General features: G+C 42.2%; 2 protein-coding genes across 7 annotated transcripts; both read left to right on the top strand.

Moving 5' to 3' along the window:
* Positions 1-177: 177 nt before the first annotated feature.
* On the top strand, positions 178-5,967 carry LOC143327879 (isoaspartyl peptidase/L-asparaginase). The gene is made up of 7 exons (XM_076742480.1): positions 178-304; positions 1,009-1,205; positions 2,653-2,795; positions 2,990-3,153; positions 3,640-3,758; positions 4,074-4,184; positions 4,426-5,967. Exons 2-7 carry the CDS (start codon positions 1,019-1,021, stop codon positions 4,632-4,634), a joined length of 933 nt encoding a protein of 310 aa, XP_076598595.1. The 5' UTR covers positions 178-304; positions 1,009-1,018; the 3' UTR covers positions 4,635-5,967.
* A 213-nt stretch (positions 5,968-6,180) lies between these two features.
* phf3 (PHD finger protein 3) lies at positions 6,181-19,313 on the top strand. Of its 6 annotated transcripts, XM_076742478.1 has the most exons (17): positions 6,181-6,291; positions 7,495-7,745; positions 8,363-8,488; positions 8,589-9,912; positions 10,247-10,523; positions 12,809-12,860; positions 13,735-13,855; positions 13,975-14,131; positions 14,230-14,346; positions 14,582-14,704; positions 14,796-14,940; positions 15,277-15,460; positions 15,544-15,691; positions 15,788-15,877; positions 16,137-16,332; positions 16,435-17,623; positions 17,660-19,313. In XM_076742478.1, the coding sequence occupies exons 2-17, from the start codon at positions 7,511-7,513 to the stop codon at positions 18,195-18,197; spliced, it is 5,022 nt and encodes a 1,673-aa protein (XP_076598593.1). In that variant the 5' UTR covers positions 6,181-6,291; positions 7,495-7,510; the 3' UTR covers positions 18,198-19,313. The 6 variants fall into 6 exon arrangements, with proteins under 6 accessions (XP_076598593.1, XP_076598588.1, XP_076598592.1 ...); XM_076742473.1 differs by having other exon boundaries at positions 16,435-19,313; XM_076742477.1 differs by having other exon boundaries at positions 6,191-6,247; positions 16,435-19,313.
* The last annotated feature ends 317 nt before the right edge of the window (positions 19,314-19,630 follow it).

Here is a 19,630-nt window from a genome sequence, read left to right as displayed (position 1 = left end):
TTTTAACATTGGCGTTGGGTCAGGGAGGAGGGGCCAAATTTGAATGTTGTTTTTGCAAACCATTACTGGCAACTCCTGCATTTTATAGACCCACCTTTAAGATAATCTTTTAAATGGCAACGTTCATGAAGTTGGTCAACGCGCATTTTATTTTGAAAGCCTTCACCGGAAGTAACGTTTTGAGTTCATAGTAAACAAGACGTTTGCGTGCAGGAGATTGTCTGAATGAAGTGGAGCGAGACGCTTGAGAAATTTTCAGTGAACCACGTGACTGGCGGAGTTTTCAGAGTGAGGATCAGGAAAGGTAAGAAAAGTCCAAACGTTTCTTTATCGGCACATAAACAGCCGGAAGAAGAGAATGACTGAGGACTGCTGGACTGTTGAACAACCTGTTGTCCGTCCGAGGAGGGGATTCACACGTGACCTGCAGTTTAGCCTGGAGTCAGATCAGCTCTGCAAAACATGAATGAAGCAGAAAATAAATCTGCATCAGATGAATAAAGAAATCACGCAACACACGAAAACACATTTAAATGGCGGAGGACTGGGAGCATCCGGCTAAAATGATTTGTTATAGTTTCACGGTTGACTTAAGGAAAGTGTGATGAGTCAAAGCTGCTGCAGCTAGAAGATGTTCTGACTCATGCAGATAAATACATACCTGAATAAGTATGTTATACAGAGTCAGCAGTGCACACCGGAGCAACACGAAACTAAAGCAGCCGAAATGTTAACATTGTTTTTAATTATAAACAGTAAAAGATGGTGAGAGACAACACTGCCTTTGATGGAAATGAAGTGGAAAGGGGAGAAAACACAGTAATATTAGGCCCTAATGATGGTCATAATGGGTTATTTACAGTAATAAGGACTTTGAAAATGATGATGGTGTTAAAATGTGTAACAGGTAAGACCCTATGAAAAACATGAATGAGATATTAGTAAACCAATATTTCCTCAGATATAATTTGTGTGACTCCATAAACTACTCTTGTCTGTTTCCTGCAGGAACTGAAAGATGTCAGCAGTGGTGGTCGTGCATGGCGGGGCGTGGGCCATACCGGACAAACTGGCCAAGGCCTCTGTCGATGGAGTGAAGGCTGCAGCGCGTGAAGGGTCTTCAGTGCTGAAAACAGGAGGAAGTGCGCTGGATGCTGTTGAGGCAGCTGTGAGATCTATGGAAGATAACACTGTGTTTAATGCAGGTACACTGCACAGAATCATAATACCAATATGTATTAAAGGGATAATTCAGGTTTTTGGAGTGAGGCTGTATTAAGTCCTTATCCACAGCCAATGTATTACCTGCAGAAGCATTGCACTGCTGTGCATATGAATTTAAGTGTAAGCTATATTTAAATTATTTTCACAGCTGTACCATCCTGTCAGACAGCCTTTTCCAACGGGAAACTGAAGCCGTTATGTTGCTCTCTCCACAACCAATTTGCAAACCAGACTCCTTTGACAAAAACAGTAATTTTACCTCGCAGAATGAGGGAGCTGCTGCTCTACGGCTGCCTTGATCACTTAGTTTCTTTGTGTTACTGTGTGACTTTGGTGTTTTGGTTAGTGGTTAGTTTGGTTTCACTGAAGTCACACTATAACAGAAACAAAGTAACTGATGAATGCAGCAGAGCACCAGCAACTCCCATGTTCTGTAAGGTAAAAGGACTGTTTGTTAAAGGAGTCTGGAGACTTTGAAGAGAGCAATGATTTCAGTTTTCCATAGGAAAGATGTGTTTTTTACAACCTAAAAAACTACATAACCTAAAATTAAAACTGCTCCCACATGTCTGCACATGAGCCAGCCATTGATGAGCCTTTATATTAATTCGGATTTGTCAGTAGTGCACTGTCTCCATCTGCCGGTGGTGATGCCAACATTCATCTAGAATCAGAGTGATGGTGGTCAGAGGAGGTCAGGGTTCTGTTTATGAGGCCCACCTTCATAATCTGGTATTAATCCCAGATTTATTCCTCACTAAAATCCAACACACAGTTTAGATTATGTTAGAAAACTAGTTTGTCCTGCATTATATTTGCTCCCTAAACATAATCCATGTTTTCCCATTCAAATTGTGGATTAAGTATTTTTTATGTGCCATTTGATACCAATGAAACTACACCTGTGTATCTGTGTTTCACACCTTCGGTGATGCATACATTGCCCGTGTGCATGTAGCTTTCTGTCACTGTGAACAGAAACTCAACATGCAGGTTGTAGGTTCACTTGTATACAGTGAACCTACATTAAAACCACATTTTGTGTATTTAACATTAACAGAAATGGAGATGCATTTTATTTACCATAGTTCATACAAACTGGACAGCAATGATGAAATCAGTCATTGGCACTGTGTTTTCCATCTTTTGTACTGCTTGTTACCACCCTGTGGACGGGTGAGGGTGGTGCAGGCAGCATAAAGCCTCTGCACACAAAGGAGGAAGGAAATACCTCCAGCATGCCATTCTCTCACCCTCTCTGTCTGTTGTTCAGATTTTATTTTGGCCTCCAGTTTACGTTGCTACTCAACATTTCACATCGGCTCTGAGAACACCTGCAATTTTTGTTCTCAGTTTTTTTTTTATTCTCAATGTTTTTGTAGGAGTCATTATATAAGCTAAATCACTGATTGCGGCATTTAATTGTAGGGCACGGAGCAGCACTCAATGCTGATGGAGAAGTGGAGCTGGATGCCATTATCATGGATGGAAGGACACTTGCCAGTGGTGCGGTGTCTTCAGTGAAGAACATTGCCAACCCCGTGTCACTGGCCCGGGCAGTGATGGAAAAGGTGCTGTCTTAACTACTTTGCTTTTATTTCTCTTTAAAAGAAGAAGTAAGAGACCGCTGATGTTTAGGGAGGCACTGATTTGGATCCTTTTTCTAAATGTTTCTAACCTCAAACAGCTTTTGTGTGCGATGAATGAAGTGGTATCAATGAAAATGAACTTTTTCTTCCATGTTTGCTGCCATGGAAACTCTCAGACTGCCCACGTCATGTTGACGAGCAAAGGTGCAAACCTGTTTGCAGAGAGCATCGGCGTGGTCACGGTTCCCACTGACACACTGGTGACTGAGTACGAGAAGAAAGAATGGGAGAAGCACAAGAATTATATTGCCGGAGTCATGGAAGATTTCAACTCTCAGTGGTACGTCGCTGCCTGTTGGACTTCATTTTGACCCCTTCTTGTGTGGACTGAACTTTGCTCATAAATCTCAACACTATTTTCAGCCTGAATAACCTGGTGTGACACTGTGCTGAAATCAAATAAAGCTCTGGAGTCTTCTTGGCAGAGAACGTGCTGAATGTCCAGTATATAGAAAATGTTTTCACAAAAGTCTGCAGCGGAAGAAAAAGCTTGGAGAAAAGCTAAACAGGATGTTAATTATTAAAGTCCACTCTTTAAAAGTTGACCAGAAACAAACAGGGTCAATTAGTTTCATTAACAACGGATCACAACATGGGTTTGGGCCATTATGCTTATAAGTTACTTTTAAAGTGATGACTCCCTCTTTTGCTTTTGACCTATGTCTGATGAGCTCTAAGCACAGAGACTTGATGGGGAAAAGACGTCAGGTCAGGTTGAAATGCTGTGATGAAGCTCATGCTGGATGCGCTCTTTGTCTCATTCTAGGGCCCATGATACTGTTGGGGCGGTCGCTGTGGACTGTGCTGGAAATGTTGCATGTGCAACATCAACTGGAGGGATCAGAAATAAAATGGTTGGCAGAGTTGGAGACTCTCCGATTGTTGGTATGACTTCATGTGCTTTCTGAAGTGTCAGCGGCAGCTAAAATTAAACGAATGAAATCATCATCATCATCATCATCCAGTCCATCAATCCAGATTTTATCACATCATAAATTACATTATCTGAACAAGTTACACCGTAAGAGGAAATTTATCATTTCAATTACACTTCCAACATTGATTTTATTATTCTTTTTTTTTTTTTGTCAAGTTTAGCTTCTGATAGTATTTAGTGACACCAATGCGTGAAATTGAGCCGTTTCTTTAAAAAAGTTGATTTAGTATTGTTGTTTTTTCACCTTCTTTCTTGTAATCGAGGTGCTGGAGGATACGCAGACAACTGTAGTGGTGCAGTGTCTTGTACCGGTCATGGAGAGTCTATTCTCAAAGTCACATTGGCCAGACTCATTCTTTCACATGTTGAACAAGGTAACGAGGTCGCACTTTGAAACTCTCTGCATTAAGTCGAGCCACGTATGTCAGACTTTATCTGGTCTTCATATAATTTGAGGTCACCACTTCTGTTTTTGGGATAACATTAAAACAGTGAAATGAATGAATAAGATTAAAATAATGTGAATGTATCACGAGTCAGGGCTGGTTTAAAGTAATTACAAGCTGTGATTGTGACTGTCTTCATGTATTTCCATATTTCCTCCTCCCTCTGCAGGTAAATCAGTCGCAGATTCTTCACAGCTGTCTCTGCAGTACATGGCAGACCGTGTCCGCGGTGCAGGAGGCTCTATTGTTGTCTGTCCATCGGGACAGTGGGCAGCTACATTTACCACAGAACGAATGGCATGGGCCGCAGTGGATCATGATGTTCTGTGGTATGGATTAGACCCGAATGAAAGATTTAAAGAGCAACTGACAGAGTAACCATTTTAACACTGTTTTTAATCCTTATTATTCATAGTATTGAGCCGTAAAATAGGAAATGTATTTCACATGTGCGTTCTACTAATTCTGGACCACTTGGGCTGTCTATCCAAGTCAAATAAGTCATTCTTCTAACTAGTCAAAGCTACGTACTTTACAATCAAACATAGAGTGTAACAGATGGAGATGGTGGATTCTAGAGTATATAAGTCTATAAGGCAACTCGTGCAAGTATAGTGTCTGCTAAATGAGTAATATAGGATGACTTATTTGACTAAAATCTCTAACATTGTGTTAGTTTAAGTCCTTCAAGGACTGTGTTGAAGGAACAGAATGAGGACAGTGCAACTATATTGAGTATGAAAGTCATTAAAGAGGGATATACAAATGGGTTATTTCTCCAATGTGATGATCTGTCAGTGTCAGTAGTCAAGTCATTGTATGTAGTTGATTCTGGTCATGGTGTGTCTTTTAAATTCAACCTAAACACTGTCTTTGATCAGTGATTTTCAGTTCTGGCCCTCGGGATGAAGAAGTCTACTAGTTTTTAGTACTACATTTTTGCTGGAAGCACTTAACTAGTTGGTAGAGTAGAAAACAGCTGTCATCCTCATGTTTTAGCAATGATTAGTTTGATTAGTTGGCATGCAATAAACTGAACACTTAATGCTCCTCCAGTAAACGTTCAGTTTCATCAAAACTTGTTTGGTTTTCAGTTCTCCCCAAGCCTTTTGAGTGCGATGGCCTATTAGGGGGTTGTTAACATAACAACAGCCTCATTCATGAGCCTCCACTTCATTTGGCCAGCTGCATTGTTGGCCTTGCTTCATCCTTTGAAACAATGGCCGCTGAACCAGAGACACTAGCTGTACACAAAGCTGATTCAGAATTAGAATTGGATAGTATGATCATGTGCTCCCACTGTGATAGAAGATATATGGGCAGCTCCGAATGGCTGGTTTACATGGTGTTATTTCACATTTTAAAACTGGAGAAGACCAGTTTTGTGTTTTCAGAGCTCAGCACTATCCTCAGAGACTGGACAAATCTTTGTATACCTTCTTTGTTTTTTAATTCACTACTACTTTTGTGTTCATCTTATGAAAAAAATGTTGATTAGCTCTTGTAAGAACACAATTTTGTTATAGTCAGGGCTGTACATGTGCACAGTGAAAACTTTTAAATTAATTTAAAAGAAATAAGGGGGTTTATGTCATAACTTAACTGTTGAGAAACCTATCCTGTAGTTAATATTGTTAACGTGAATATATTGACTTTTGACTTGCTTTGTTGTCTAATGTTTACAGTAATAAAAACTCCAAGGCTGAAAATACCCCTTGTGCTTAATGGCTCCTGCATCACTTTTTTACATGGACATAAATTAAGATTTTTTTCCTCTATGTTGGACTGCTGTTTGAAAACATTCCCGTAAGACATTTAACCCCATGTGAACGAAATCAATACATATGGATTTGTGAGATGTTTGTACTATCAGCTGCTATGCTACCTGTAAACAGAAGCCACGTGACAAGCAGAGCTGCCTGTCAGGGGCTTTGCAGCAGCGGGACGAGTGACGGCTGAGTTAGAGGAAGTTACTGGGAGCAGCTGTGCTAGTATGTAACCTCACACGCGTTGGGATCTAGCGTTGCGGGGAGAGGTAATAGTCTTATATATATGACAATAAACATCTCTAAATATCAAAACTGCAAGCGTTGGAACAGATGCATGTGGGCGTGATCACCTAAGGTGCGTTAGCAGCACTCAGGCTACAAACAAACTTGGTAGCTAAGGCCTATGCTAAAGCGACCTAGCTAGCCTGCCTGACAGATTTAGCATCGAGGTGTCTAACAAAATATTTACACACGTTGTGCAACATATTTTAGCTTTTCTGGTAAAGGTATTTATCGATGGAAATGATGTTCATAGGAACAGTGCCAGAGGTTTAAACGGCGTGTTTCCTTGGGTGGTAACTTCCTCTATAAGTTACCGTTAGCTTGCTAACATACGTGATCGCGCTTTGCAGCAGCTTGTTGTTAGCAATCGTATACCGTTAGCATGCTAACTAGCAAACATTTGATTGGAAGAACCTGGTCATAGAGAGGCGGCGTTTCATATAATAATTAAGCTGTATTACACGATTTTAAAGCAGTCCGTTTGAAGAACAGTCTGCTAACAACTCCAAGTAGCGATTTTGGTGTATGTTTGTTCATTTCTGGCCTGCTCCAGGTTGTGTTGCTAACGTTAGTTGTCACTTGATCAAAACGGTATATCGCAGGTCATTTAACATTAGCTTCATTCGTAGAAGGTTCTCCAAGTTGGCTATATGAATAGTTTTCTTGCACTTACATACACATACTTCAAGCTTATTGACAGTGCACAGTTTGTCGGCTTTGTAAATGGGATCGACCCACGGAAATGGCTAAAACTAAGATGCTAGCGAACCTTGTAGCATTTCCAGCTGACGAGGGCATCCCAGGAGCTAAGTTTTAAGCTGCCACTCTATGTCCAGCAACTTTTAACATGATCTAATGTACAGTGATGTCTCTAATGACAGTCATCCACTACAGATAATACACTGGTACTTGCTGTAACTTTGTCAACACTGCATGCTTGACAGTAGTTGTAGCAAGTTTTTTTTCAAAGTAGTTTGGACTTCGAAACGAGTGATTAGCTGCTCACGTCCCCTCTGGTTTGCTTAGATTAGACCCTGATGATCCCCTGAGTCCGGTCGGATGCACATGCTGCTGGGATGATGGACATTATAGCTGTCATGAAGCATTATTAGCATCATTTTGCATGATCAAAATGCGTGATTTGACGCCTGCTTTCCCTACATTCTGTCTGTGTTGCTTTGCTACAGGAAGGCAGCAGCATTCATGGATATTGTGGACACTTTTAATCATTTAATACCCAGTGACCAGTTGGATGAGTCCCTGATAATAGGCCAGAATTTGGAATGTGAAGCCGGTAATGAGTTTGGGACAGGACTGCGGCGGGAAGATTCACTGAAGAACATGCTCAGTGATAAAGATCCCATGTTTGGATGCGCAAGCTCTCAGTTCAATCTGCTGGACAATGAGGACGCCACTTTTCAGATTGCTGGCTCAACAGGTCTGTCAACAGACAAAATAAGACAGTAAAGATGTCTATGTCAAGTTGTACCATCTCCAAACTTTGATTAAAAGCTAACATATGGTACTACCAAGGCTTCACAGTAAAGCCCATTCACGATTTATGGAAAACTTGGTAGAGGGAGCTTTAAGTATACATCAACAGCTTGCTAACATTATTTATCCATCAGCAGCGCCTTTTCTCTGAGACTGTTTTGCTCACTTCTGAATTTTACTTCGGCTTTTTAGGTGGTTGATATAACAAACCAGGGTATATGCAGGGAGATTCCTCAGTGTCCAAGGTCTGTTTGTGTACAAACATTGTAATGTCAACGTCGCCACTATCAGATGTCACATTCAAACTGTGTTTTATTTGAGTGTTGAGGGTCAAAAATCATTACACAAAATGGTTCTCACATTAATGTGAGCATTGAAGAGATTTTTAATTGTAAATGTGGTAGTGTCAGCCAAATGGTTAAATTTCAACTGTTGTGACTGTCATTTATCTTTATTTCTATTTATTTATTTGACTACAAGAGTTTTTTTTTTGTTTTTTTTTCAATAGATGATTTGCCCTTTGCATTGACACACAGGGAGAACCACATGTATTTCTTTTAGCTGTTGCAGGGCTTGCTGGCGGTTCAGCATCCACAGGCCTCAGCAGTGAACTGAGAGTTGCGGAAACCACACAAGTCAAGCGGCCTGTTGGCAGGCCGAGGAAACGTCCGCGTAATTTAGAATCCGGTAAGTTGATGCTGTGTTAGGTTCCTTTTTCTGCCATATGATGCCTTCAAATTGGAGATGATGTGACACATATCTGTTTTGTTTGTTCTTGTTGAAACAGAGCATAGCAGTGGTCCACAACCTGCTAACACATCCACTAACACCATGCCCCGAGGACGGCCCAGAAGGAAACCAGCAAACAGGCTACAGAAGTCATTTCTTATTGAGAAAGGAGTTAAAGGCGCCCAGCTGAAGAAAGAATTATCTCTGGGAGGGCGTATTAATGTTAATGATCTGGATGGTGGATTATGGCTGAATCCTATGGTTGTATTGAGACGATTGACAGTCACAATTGGAGGTTTCAGGATTGAGCTGCTTCCAGGACCCTCGTATGTACAAAATGTTGAAACAGGCCAGTCTGCATGCTTTGATGATGGTTTATCGTGTGGCGGCGGCGTTGGGTTTGCTGTGTTACCAGATAATTCTGTCAATGTACAGAATCCCATACCTGAGAAAGTGGCAGAGGTGGATGTAACTGAGCAGAGCTCTGCTAATGATGCAGCCCTTGGGCTGGGCCCGTATGTGAATCCTAATGATGTGCAGACTTCTAATGGGACATTAATGGGGAGTGCCTGCACGCAAGAGACAAAACTTGACAATCAGGATGTTTCTGGAAAGGAGAAGCCAGTCAGTAAAGAAAAAGCTGACATCAAAGAGCCACAAAGCAATGAGAATAACGGAACTACTGTTAGTAATAAGAGCGACGATAAGGAAAAACAACAGATTGTCGCTAAACCATTACTCAAGTCGAAACAAGGACTGACTTCTAATAAGAACAAGGACTTGGTTTCAGGTAAACAAAACAACATGATTAAGGGACAGAAAGGATCCCAAAACATGCCATCCACAATCATCCAAAGAGAAGACCTGCACAAAATAAAATCTCTAAAGGAAAAGAAAGACGTTGCACCTTTGAAAAGGCCTGCAGAAAACACCCAAAGTGAGCATGCTCCTAAAATGCAAAAGGTACAGGGTTCAGGAGACAGCAAAGCGAAGCCAAAATTACCAAGTCCAACTAGCTCTGCAGTCAAGAAGGTCCCATCATCTGGCAACCGTGTCGATCACCAGGGACCAACGAAACATACTCAGCCTCAGAACAGTTCCAAAGTTGAGACTGCTCACGCGGTGCAAAGCCGTCCAGGCCACTCTTTAAAATTGCCTGACGAAGGAGGGCCGGAAAAGCCCAAACTGAAAAAGCCAGAAAAGATCCTTCAAAGACAGAAAAGCAAAAATGCAAGGAGCATCTCAGTGGACGAGCCGCAGCTGTTCATTCCGGATAACGCTCCTGTTGTGAAGAAGGAAACTGAGGAGCAACCTGCTAACAACGAGACCGTATGGGATGGAAACAACTGTTGTGGTCTGTGCAAAAAACACCACAATAACATGTAAGTGTTGCTCTTCAGTGACTCAAACTTCGTGCATGAAGTAAATTTAACTTATGAACTGTGAACAACACTGAAATGTTGATAGTTCTGCATTTAGTCAGCGCAGCATGCAATAAACATGATACAGGGAAGGTGAAAGCTAATGAACCACACTATTTGCACGATCATAAAATAGTTGACAGACTTACACACAAATGCTCTGTTGCCTGGTTAAAATGAGCTTTTAGTTTGAATAAACAAAAAAGGAATTTTAATGTCAGTGTGCCAGTGAGTATCTGGTGCTCAGAGCACCCATTTGCAAACACACTCTTAATAAGAGCTGTACTTTGTTTAGGTTCATGGTAGGCTGCGGTCGCTGTGACGACTGGTTCCACGGTGACTGCGTTGGCCTCGACCTGACGAAAGTACGTGAAATGGAGGAGGAGGACCAGATGTATGTGTGCCTGAAGTGCTGTGAAGAGGAAAGCAAAAAGGTGGAGCCTGAGTCCCTGAGTGCAGCCAAACCAGAAGTTCAAGCAAAGACTGAGGGACAGGATAACAAGCTGCCTCCCAAGCCCCGACCGGGACCCTCCCAGTCAGTCACACCAGGAGGGGTGAGACCAGTGAGAAAGGTGAGCGGTATCACCATGAGCTCCTGTAATAAAGCTGTTTGATTGATTGATATAAATCTTTCATATACAAAATTTGTTCTTTCAGCTAATTCATCCTCTGATATTATCATAGCCAGTGTTACCACTGCACAAGGGTTTGTTGTCTTTTTGCTTTTACTGCACATGGGTGTGTGGTTAACACAATGGTGTGCCCCCCCCCCTCGCATTTTTTCCTAGCTGTTTCTGGGTGTTTTTTTTTTTTGCTCTTGTCACAGTTTTGCTCACTGTGGGCTCATTTCACTGCAATATGTCACCTCCATGGAAACAGCACAATCATGGCTAGAAGTAGGATGAAGTCAAAAATGTCTTTGTGCAGTATAACACAGCTGCAACCAGGGATGCACATAACTTTTTTTTAGTCAGGTCCTCAGGTGAGTAGCAAGAGATGCTGTTTGGTGCTCATCCCAGACATAGCGTGATCTTAATGAACCCCTCCTTGTCCTCCACTTCAGCATGGTAGATAAAGATGCACCTCCCGGTCCCTGGTTGAGTCTCAGACTAGTTGTCTCCGCCTACAGGTCAACAGCTGGTTTAGGGTCAAATGTCGGTGTGGTCATCTGTGGCAGGTGAATCTGCATCAGGGCTGAGACAGACGAGATCTGGACTCAGTTTTTCTTATGTTGAAATGTGAGAATGGCACCTTTACCACCTGGTTAATGTTGAATAGCGCGTTTTTACTATTTAGACCAAGTCATACATAGAGGACACTGCCAGGCATCTTCCTGCTTGCTTGAAGTGCATCCATTCTCTCACAGTGGAGTCACAGTCAAGCTGTAAGGCAGTTTTTTTTGTGATGTCCTTCAATCCATCAAAGAGCAGCCCCCAAAATTCAGCAGACAGCAGCTTTGCTCTTAACTTCCCATGGATAGTTTATGCAGTGCTCTGGATGATACACACCTCTGACATTCACTCCAAGCTGCTTCATAAAGCAAACTCCCCGGCACAAAATGCTCAGAGAAGACCAGAGCTTGCCTTTGTTCTTCAACAACTGGGCCTCTTGGCTTTTCAGCTCGACCAGCTTGCTTGTTAGCAGCAGCTTGTGCCACACTTTTGTGCTCCTGACTCTTTTCATGTTCATCAAATAATGGATGATTGAAATTCTTTGAGCCTGTATTAAATCCACCTGCTTTGTCTGTTAGATGTGGATGCCAACGACATGTCTTGCACCACATTTCAGTGGACTCATCATTAGCTTCAAGCCACAGCGTATCTGGGAGCCACCTGTCAGAGAAAAGTCTTTTCTTCTGCTCTGCTTTGGTTTGATGCGTCTTTGTAGGTCGGAGAGGGCCAAAGCAGCTGCTTCATGTCTGTTGTTTTTTGGACATCTTTCACAGTGTTACTTTATTGGGTCTAATATGTTTACAAGAAGTTCATGTAGATGAGAAATGTGTGTTGATGACAGGATGATGCTGTCTTCTTCTTCTCTTGAGTTTTATGGTGGTTGTGTTGCATTACTGCCATCTGCTGGATTGTAACAGCTTCACAGTGCAAAGTGTTTACAGTGTCAACCCAAAGTGACCCCACTGTCCATTCTGTCACCCAGACCCTTTCAGTTACTTCCTGGTTCTTGTCATGCACGCGTACCTGCCGCCTATCAGTTATGTGCACCTCTGATTATAATGCCATGAAACACAAACAAAGAGAAAAAGCACAAGTTGAATTTCTTTGCTGACATTTTTACAGCCTGTACAAACTGTTTCTCTTGCTCTGTCCTCCTGGCTGTCGGCTCCCCCTCCTGCAGCTCAGTCGACTTTTTGCTGATTTGTTTTCTTGTGGCTGTTGGTCTTAGCCAAGTCATTCAAGGCCTCACAGTTGTGCTGAGGAGAACAGAATTTAATGTTTTTTTTTTTTTTTTTTTACAGGATCTGGTTCGTGCAAACAGTTTATTACTGGCAAAAGTTTAAAGACATGTAGAGTAAAGTGATCTTGATGAAATATCAATATTTTAAGGTTAGATTTGGTTATAGTGTTTGTAGCACGTGATTCATTCAAGTACCGTTGGAAAATTTTAAATCCGAATTTCTGTTTTCACGCTCTCTGGCTATGATCAATGGTTTATCATAGGTGATTTTACCTATACCTCTCAGAACAGCTGGTGGGTTGTGGAGTTCAGAGGGTTAACCTTTGGCTGGGGGGTTAGAACATTTAGTCTTTTTCACATTTTTATTTTTGTTGATATTTTCTTTCTTAATGACTAGCAGTATTATTAACATGGCTTATATGCTTTCCCACTTCTTTCCTGAAAGGATCCTGACAGAAGGCAGTCCACAGATGTCAGAGAGGCAGCTCATAAAACAGGTATTTTTTTAGGGGCTGTGAATGTAAAAAAGTTTGTTTTTGGCTTGTTGTGCTTTTTATGACCACATGGGGTTCAAGGGCAGGCTGGGTTCACTGGGTTCAGTTATTACAATATGTAAACGAGACCGAATGAAGACAATCACAACACATGAATACATCTTTTTTAAATTAAAGTTATTTAAGTTAGATAGCTTCATTAGACTTGTATATTGCCAGTTCAGACACGATTGAATTAGGCTGTTAAGGATACATCTCCACAAACAGTATATGACCTACACTTATGACCATTTCTGAAACCAAATATAATGCTGGAATGCTGCTGCTGCCCACATGCTGGTGACAGCTGAGCTTTGGCTGCAATGTGGTGATACACGTGGGTGTTGCATGTTTCCGGTCTAAAAATACCTCTGACAAGCGGGTGTCTATTTAAAATGATGTGGCCGGATTTGGTCACAACCTCCTTGAAACCCGAAATTGTCTCCCAGCTCACTGTTGATCTTTCATATTTCATAAGTCAGCAAAGTTTACAGTTTCAAAACATCGAGTGAGCGGGGAGGAAATTTTGGGAGTGGCAGATACGGTTGGGCAATATAAAAAAACAAACAAACAACAAATAAAGGGAGCGTATCTGTTGCATAAGGGTCTCTTAAAATAGCCCCGAACAGTTCTGTTGCGTTGCTTCTGTTTGCTTCCATATTGGGAACCCAAACCAACCTCAAACTACGTATAATGCTCAATGCCAGTGTCATCTTGCTGCCTAATACAGTCTGTCTACATGCTGGTTTTGTTTGCTCGAGTCAACCACAACAAGAAAACAGCTCAGATCTCAGATTTGCCCCGCCGCTCAGAACGTATTGTCACTCTGTCCTCGTAGGCGTTCAGCTGAAACACGAGACAAAAATTAAGACTCCATCTTCAGCTTCAAAGAAACCTGTGTCTGTGGACGCAATCAGGCGAAGTGTCCGCGATTCTCTGAAAGAAATCCTCATACAGAGGTAAGTATGTCACGAGGAAAAAGCCATGGAAAGAAATCTGTAACAACTGAAGTTATTTTTAAATCAAAAAACCTTACAATTACCCAAGTTCATTAGATGTGACGCTTTGTGGATTTTAGGTTGAAGGAGTCTGATTTGAACATCTCAGTGGAGAGGGCCTCTGAAGTTGCCAAGAAGACAGAGAGAGAGCTTTTTCACTTGTATAAAGACACTGACAACAAATACAAGAACAAGTACAGAAGCTTAATGTTCAACCTCAAAGACACTAAAAATAATGTAAGTACCACTTTAAATCAGGCATGATCAAAATGTAAAGTTACCAGGTGTTTATGTGAATGCAGTCACATCTGCTTTATTTTAATTGTATTGTTTAGGTCCTGTTTAAGAGGGTTCTCAAAGGGGAAATTTCTCCTAGTAACCTCATTCGAATGAGCCCTGAGGAGCTGGCCTCGAAAGAGCTGGCTGCTTGGCGAAAAAGGGAGAACCGACATGTAAGTAATGCTTAAATCTGTGATATAATGTTGTAGAAATTTTCTAGCATAAATTCACCCTGATAACTCAGTTATTCACTGGATAGTTCACATTAATTCTGATATGAAAGTTAGGCTCAGGAAGAAATATTAATAACATCCTGTTTTATCTTATTGCTTTTTTCTTTTATTATTTTTTTTGGATTGCAAAACTTTCAGCCGCCCTCTAAAAAGCAATACATTTGTCATTTCACAGACTATTGAGATGATTGAAAAAGAGCAAAGAGAGGCAGAGAGGCGCCCGATCACTAAGATCACGCATAAAGGTGAAATTGAAATTGAGAGCCAAGAACCAGTGAAAGCACCTGAGCCCGCAGAGGTAAGGGACACATCAAATATCGCTCCGCATTACTGCATGTTTACCAGCAAAAGAGTGTCGGCTTGAATTTCTTTGTTCTCCCTCTTGTCAGCTTGAGCCTCCTCCCAAAGTGACAGAAGTCTCAGCAGACCCTCCAAAAACCCCAGAGAACAAAGAAAAGAGTACAAAGACGGAGAAAGACACTACAAACCAACACAAGTCTCATTTATTTGACCTGCACTGCAAAATCTGCACAGGTAAGCCCTGTCACATTTTGACGCACTGTGGTAAAAAAAATCATCAAAGAGGAGTTCAGAATTGAATGTTTTTTTTCTTTTACTGGATTTCGTTCATGCAAACAGTTTATTTTGTGGCAATATTTTAAATGAGACATATATAAAGCATTTGTAGCACATGATTCATTCACGGACCGTCTTCTCTTAATAAAAAACAAAACAAAACGTGCTCTTCAAACCTGCTGGTGTGTCTTTGGGTTCAGAGGGGAAAGTTCTGCCTTTATTGCCACATTTTTCTGCAAATAACGTGTCACTATCCTCAGTCACCAAGTTGTTTTGTTCTTTTTTTTGAATAAGGTCGTATGGTGCCCCCTGTGGAAGAGGCTCCAACCAAAGTGGTCAAAGTTGCAACCACAGTGGTTAGGAGGCAGTCCACCAAAGCGGAGGAGACGAAGAACACACCAGCTGCGATGGACGACGACCTGCACCTCACTGTTTTAGAGGAGAGCTTCCGAAACGCTCAGTCAGGTTATGAAGCAAGGTAAGCAGTTATCTCTCTGTGTGTTTCTTCTCTGAGCTACTCGTTTCTGCAAGCTAGCGTCATTGCCGTTGTATTCTCCACAGGACGGATCACACAGCTGGAAGAGATGAAGAGACTGCTTTCCTTTCCAGTCTGAAGTCCCTGTGGCGCGGACTCATCAACATGCACGCTGTGGCAAAGTTTGTGACAAGAGCTTTCCCCGTCTCAGGCATTGTGGACAATCTGACTGAGGTAAAGTGGAGGCATTAAGAGTTTCAATATTTGCTGCTGCAAAGTATTTAAGACAGTAAGTTAGTAAGGTTTGATCGTCCTTTTGTTGTTTCATAGGATCTTCCAGACAGCATCCAAGTTGGAGGAAGGATAAGTCCACAGATTGTGTGGGACTACTTGGAGAAGATTCGGGCAACTGGAACAAAAGTGAGCTTTTTGGTTTTTTTTTTAGCTGTCCTTCTTAAAGGGATTATACAGCAGTAAAATTCAGTCATTAAATACAATCACACACAATTACATGTGGTTCATTGTGATTAAGAGCAGCTCGAGCTTCAGTCCAGACGATGAACATCCAGCTCTGTGATGTCATGCTGTGCATTGCAGAGCTGCTCCATTTAAGTTGTGGTCAAACTTCTTGTACAAGGATCATAGATTTTACTGACACATGCTTTTTCTTTAATTAAAGGAGGTGTGCCTGATTCGCTTCTCCCCCGAGACAGAGGAAGATGAGATCTCCTATACTCTTCTCTATGCTTACTTCAGCAGTCGTAGGCGTTTTGGGGTGGTGTCCAATAACCGGAAACAAGTGAAGGACATGTATCTCATTCCATTGGGAGCCACTGAAAAAGTTCCACATCAGCTTGTTCCCTTTGATGGGCCAGGTAACCTGAACGCTAAACCTATTTTCTCTTGAGTAATTTTCTCTGTGAATAACACAAACATTTCTGATCTTTCAAACCTAATTAATTTTTCTAATTTCACAGGTTTAGAAAACAACCGTGCCAACATTCTCCTTGGACTCATAATTCGCCAGAGACCGAAAAGGGATTTTCTCCCCGTGGACATGAACGAAACTGCGAGGATTATTCCTGAAATCAAGCCAATCACCGTTTCCACAAAAGATGCCAGGGCAACAGAGGTGGAGGAGAAACTTTTCCTCTCTTCCTTGACTACAGCACATAACACAGAGAAAGACAAACCACTTAACACTCCTGAAACTGTTGATGAGCCAGTTGCAGAGTCTTCTGAAGAACCGTCTGCATCAGAGGAGGCCAACAATCAGGAACCCCAAAAACCACTGCGCTTTCTTCCAGGTGTGTTAGTAGGCTGGGGTGGGGAATTACCACCTCTGCCAGATGTTGGCATTAAACCTGCAACAGCAGCAGATGACACCCAGAAGTCCCTACCAGCTCCGAAAACAGAGGCATCGACTGGAAACACAAAAAGTCCAACAGCTGCTGCACCGCGAGAGCGCTTTGTCATCAAGAAGAAAGAAGCCAAACCCGTTAAAGCTGAACCGGAGCTATCCAGCTCGACCGACACATCTGCTGCTAACAGCTCATCAGGAAGGGATGCTACAGTGGTGCATAGTGCATCAGTCTCTCTGAAAGATAAGCCTCCAGATGTATCGACTGAAGCATTCCTGGTGAGCTTGTCGGCAGCTCCAAGTGGGACTGAAACCAGCAGTGCTGACTCTGCAAACAAAGGCGATGCTGGCCCTTTGTCTGAAACTGAAAAAGGAACATCTGAAGGGAATCCTTTGTCACAGTCCAAGTCCCAGGCTGCTTCAGCTCACACAAATAGCTCAAAACCTCCCTTAAGTGGAATATTGAAGAAATCTTCAGCCTACTCCAGTGTGAATGAAGAGAAAACAACGGTGCTACAAAAGGATAAAGCCAGCCACCCAGTTCCTTCGAGTCCTAAACCTGTTCCTGTGTTGAGCAGCACTAGAAATGATCCAGTTACACTATTTCACCAAGGATATTTACAGGTTTCTCCTGCCAAGAGCAAACCTGAGGAAGAAAACCAAACAACCATTGAATCATTCCCTGGTGAAAAGGAAGATGCTGGCGTGTCCCAGGCTGGTGCTACAGAAACTCAGACTGAATGTCCTCCGACAGGCCAAGAACCACAAGCAGCGGGTTACACAGAAGCCTCTGAGCAACAACACGACTCCACAACGGCACCTGCTCTTCAAATACACAAAACTGCTACACCTATCCCATCGCAGCAACAGCAGCCTCAGGAACCTGGCAGCTACGACTACCCAGCTGGCCCACAGGACCAGAACCACAGCACACCGTGGGTTCAGGACAGCAGCGTTCACTCCCTTCCCGGACTTCAGTCACAGTTCGCAGAGAGCTACTCTGAACCAGCTGGCCGACCTCCGTCCCTGGCCAAAGACTACAAGCGTGTAGAGGAGCGGTACAGCGACCCGTGGGAGAGGCCGCGAAGCGCAGAGGACCGAGAGCACCACGGGAGGCACAGCTACCACAGGGACTCCCACCATGGGAAAAAGAGCAGATATCATGACCGGGAGCGGGAGAAAAAGCATGATCGCAGCTACGAAGACAAGTACAGAGAGAAGAGCAGGCACCACGGACACTCAGACGACCGCTATGGTGAGAAGAGGAAAGAGAGGCAGCACAGCGACGACTACAGCAGCCGTCACAAGGACAGACACAGACACAGACGGGACTCTGATTATGAGAATGGACGCAGAAGTTCAAAAGACAGTTACTCATAATTGTTTAAAGGCCTGCTCGCGAGTGTTCGGGGCTCAGAGAAAGACTGTTAGCTTGTTGGTTTGTTAGCTTGTTGGTCACTTGTTGGCCACTTACAGCTACATGGACTGATAGTGGAGTTGTTTGTTTGTTGTTTTATACAGCGGCCTGCAGCTTATATGCCATTTCTATTTAGAAGTTCCATTTTATGTTTTTGACAGTGCAGCCAAAATGAAGTATCATTTCAGCGGGATGGAGAAGATTTTTCTACACTGGCATGCAAAAAGTTTGAGGTCCAAATTTCTGTTCCTGTGAATAGCTAAGCAAGTAGAAGATGACCTGATTTCCAGCCAGCATAGAGTTAAAGATGACACATTTCTTTAATATTTTTAAGCGAGGTTACCTTTTTATTTCAGTCTTTTATGGTTTCAAAATAACAAAAAAGGAAAAAGGCCCCAACTAAAGGTTTGGGCGTCCTGCATGGTCAGTACATAGTAACTGCTTAGAGGAGCCCATGGCTGCTGATTGTTGGGACAAGGATTGAGAAGTCAGAGTATTTATAAAGCTTTTTGTCACCTGGCCTTTCTAAATGATGATTGTGAACAAGCCATAGACTAATTTAGGTCCTCTGTAAAAGTTATCTGAGAGCTCAGAGTGCCCAAACTGTTGCATGCCACTGTAGATACGCCCTCTTCACACCAAGAAGAACTCAATACCAGAACATTTTCAAATTTTTAACCTTTTATTGTATCGGTCCTGCTCATACTGAGCTGCTGTACTGATGACAGATGATCAGTAAATGTTTTCAGCCTCCTGGTAACGTACAGAACAAATGTGGACCATTTGGTAAAAAGTTTTTTTTAAGTTGGCATGAATGTAACACAGAAAAAACTTACCTGAGGGCAGCGATCCGAAGAGCAGCTTTGCTTTTTCTCAACTTAATTTCTTTAAAATTTTATAAACTTACTTTCTATTGAAAAAGTATGTAAATTTTGGCTTGTAATATAAATTAGAGAGTAGGTGTGCCTTTGCACTGTGTGTTTATGTACAGTTCGTAATAAAGCTAATCCTTTTTTATTATTGATTCTAAAAAAAACTTCTAATATTTCTTTCTAATTGTATTAAAGGTCAAACCTGGATACTGAGTTACATTGTTCTATTACTATGAAGTTGTTATCTACAAAAAGAGACATGTCTGCCAAGGAATCCAACACAGGGACTTGAATTTCAGTCTGATGATGTGTTTTTGAAATCTGTCCTGTCACATTGGAGTACTGATCGACTCGCAGGGCAGGGCAGGGTTGAAGAAACAAGCAGCAGTTTAGTTTGTGAACTTTCCTTCAAAAAACTGAAACCTAACTACTGCCAAGTGTCACACAAACAACTCTGTCGTTGGGCCGAGGATCTAACACAACTAATAAAGTTTAAGAGGATGTCACCAGGAGGATTTTCAGCT

The sequence above is a fragment of the Chaetodon auriga genome, chromosome 11, assembly GCF_051107435.1.
Source record: "Chaetodon auriga isolate fChaAug3 chromosome 11, fChaAug3.hap1, whole genome shotgun sequence".
Lineage (NCBI taxonomy): Eukaryota > Metazoa > Chordata > Actinopteri > Chaetodontiformes > Chaetodontidae > Chaetodon > Chaetodon auriga.
This window is presented reverse-complemented; position numbering and strand designations above follow the sequence as displayed.

Excerpts from the sequence above, each read along its gene's own strand:
- phf3 (XM_076742473.1), top strand. The coding sequence starts at position 7,511 with ATGGATATTGTGGACACTTTTAATCATTTAATACCCAGTGACCAGTTG. Across the intron at positions 7,746-8,362 it reads TCAGATTGCTGGCTCAACAG|CTGTTGCAGGGCTTGCTGGC; the intron begins GTCTGTCAACAG and ends TATTTCTTTTAG. Across the intron at positions 13,856-13,974 it reads AAAGAAATCCTCATACAGAG|GTTGAAGGAGTCTGATTTGA; the intron begins GTAAGTATGTCA and ends TGTGGATTTTAG.
- LOC143327879 (XM_076742480.1), top strand. The coding sequence starts at position 1,019 with ATGTCAGCAGTGGTGGTCGTGCATGGCGGGGCGTGGGCCATACCGGAC. Across the intron at positions 1,206-2,652 it reads TAACACTGTGTTTAATGCAG|GGCACGGAGCAGCACTCAAT; the intron begins GTACACTGCACA and ends ATTTAATTGTAG. Across the intron at positions 3,759-4,073 it reads TGGAGACTCTCCGATTGTTG|GTGCTGGAGGATACGCAGAC; the intron begins GTATGACTTCAT and ends CTTGTAATCGAG.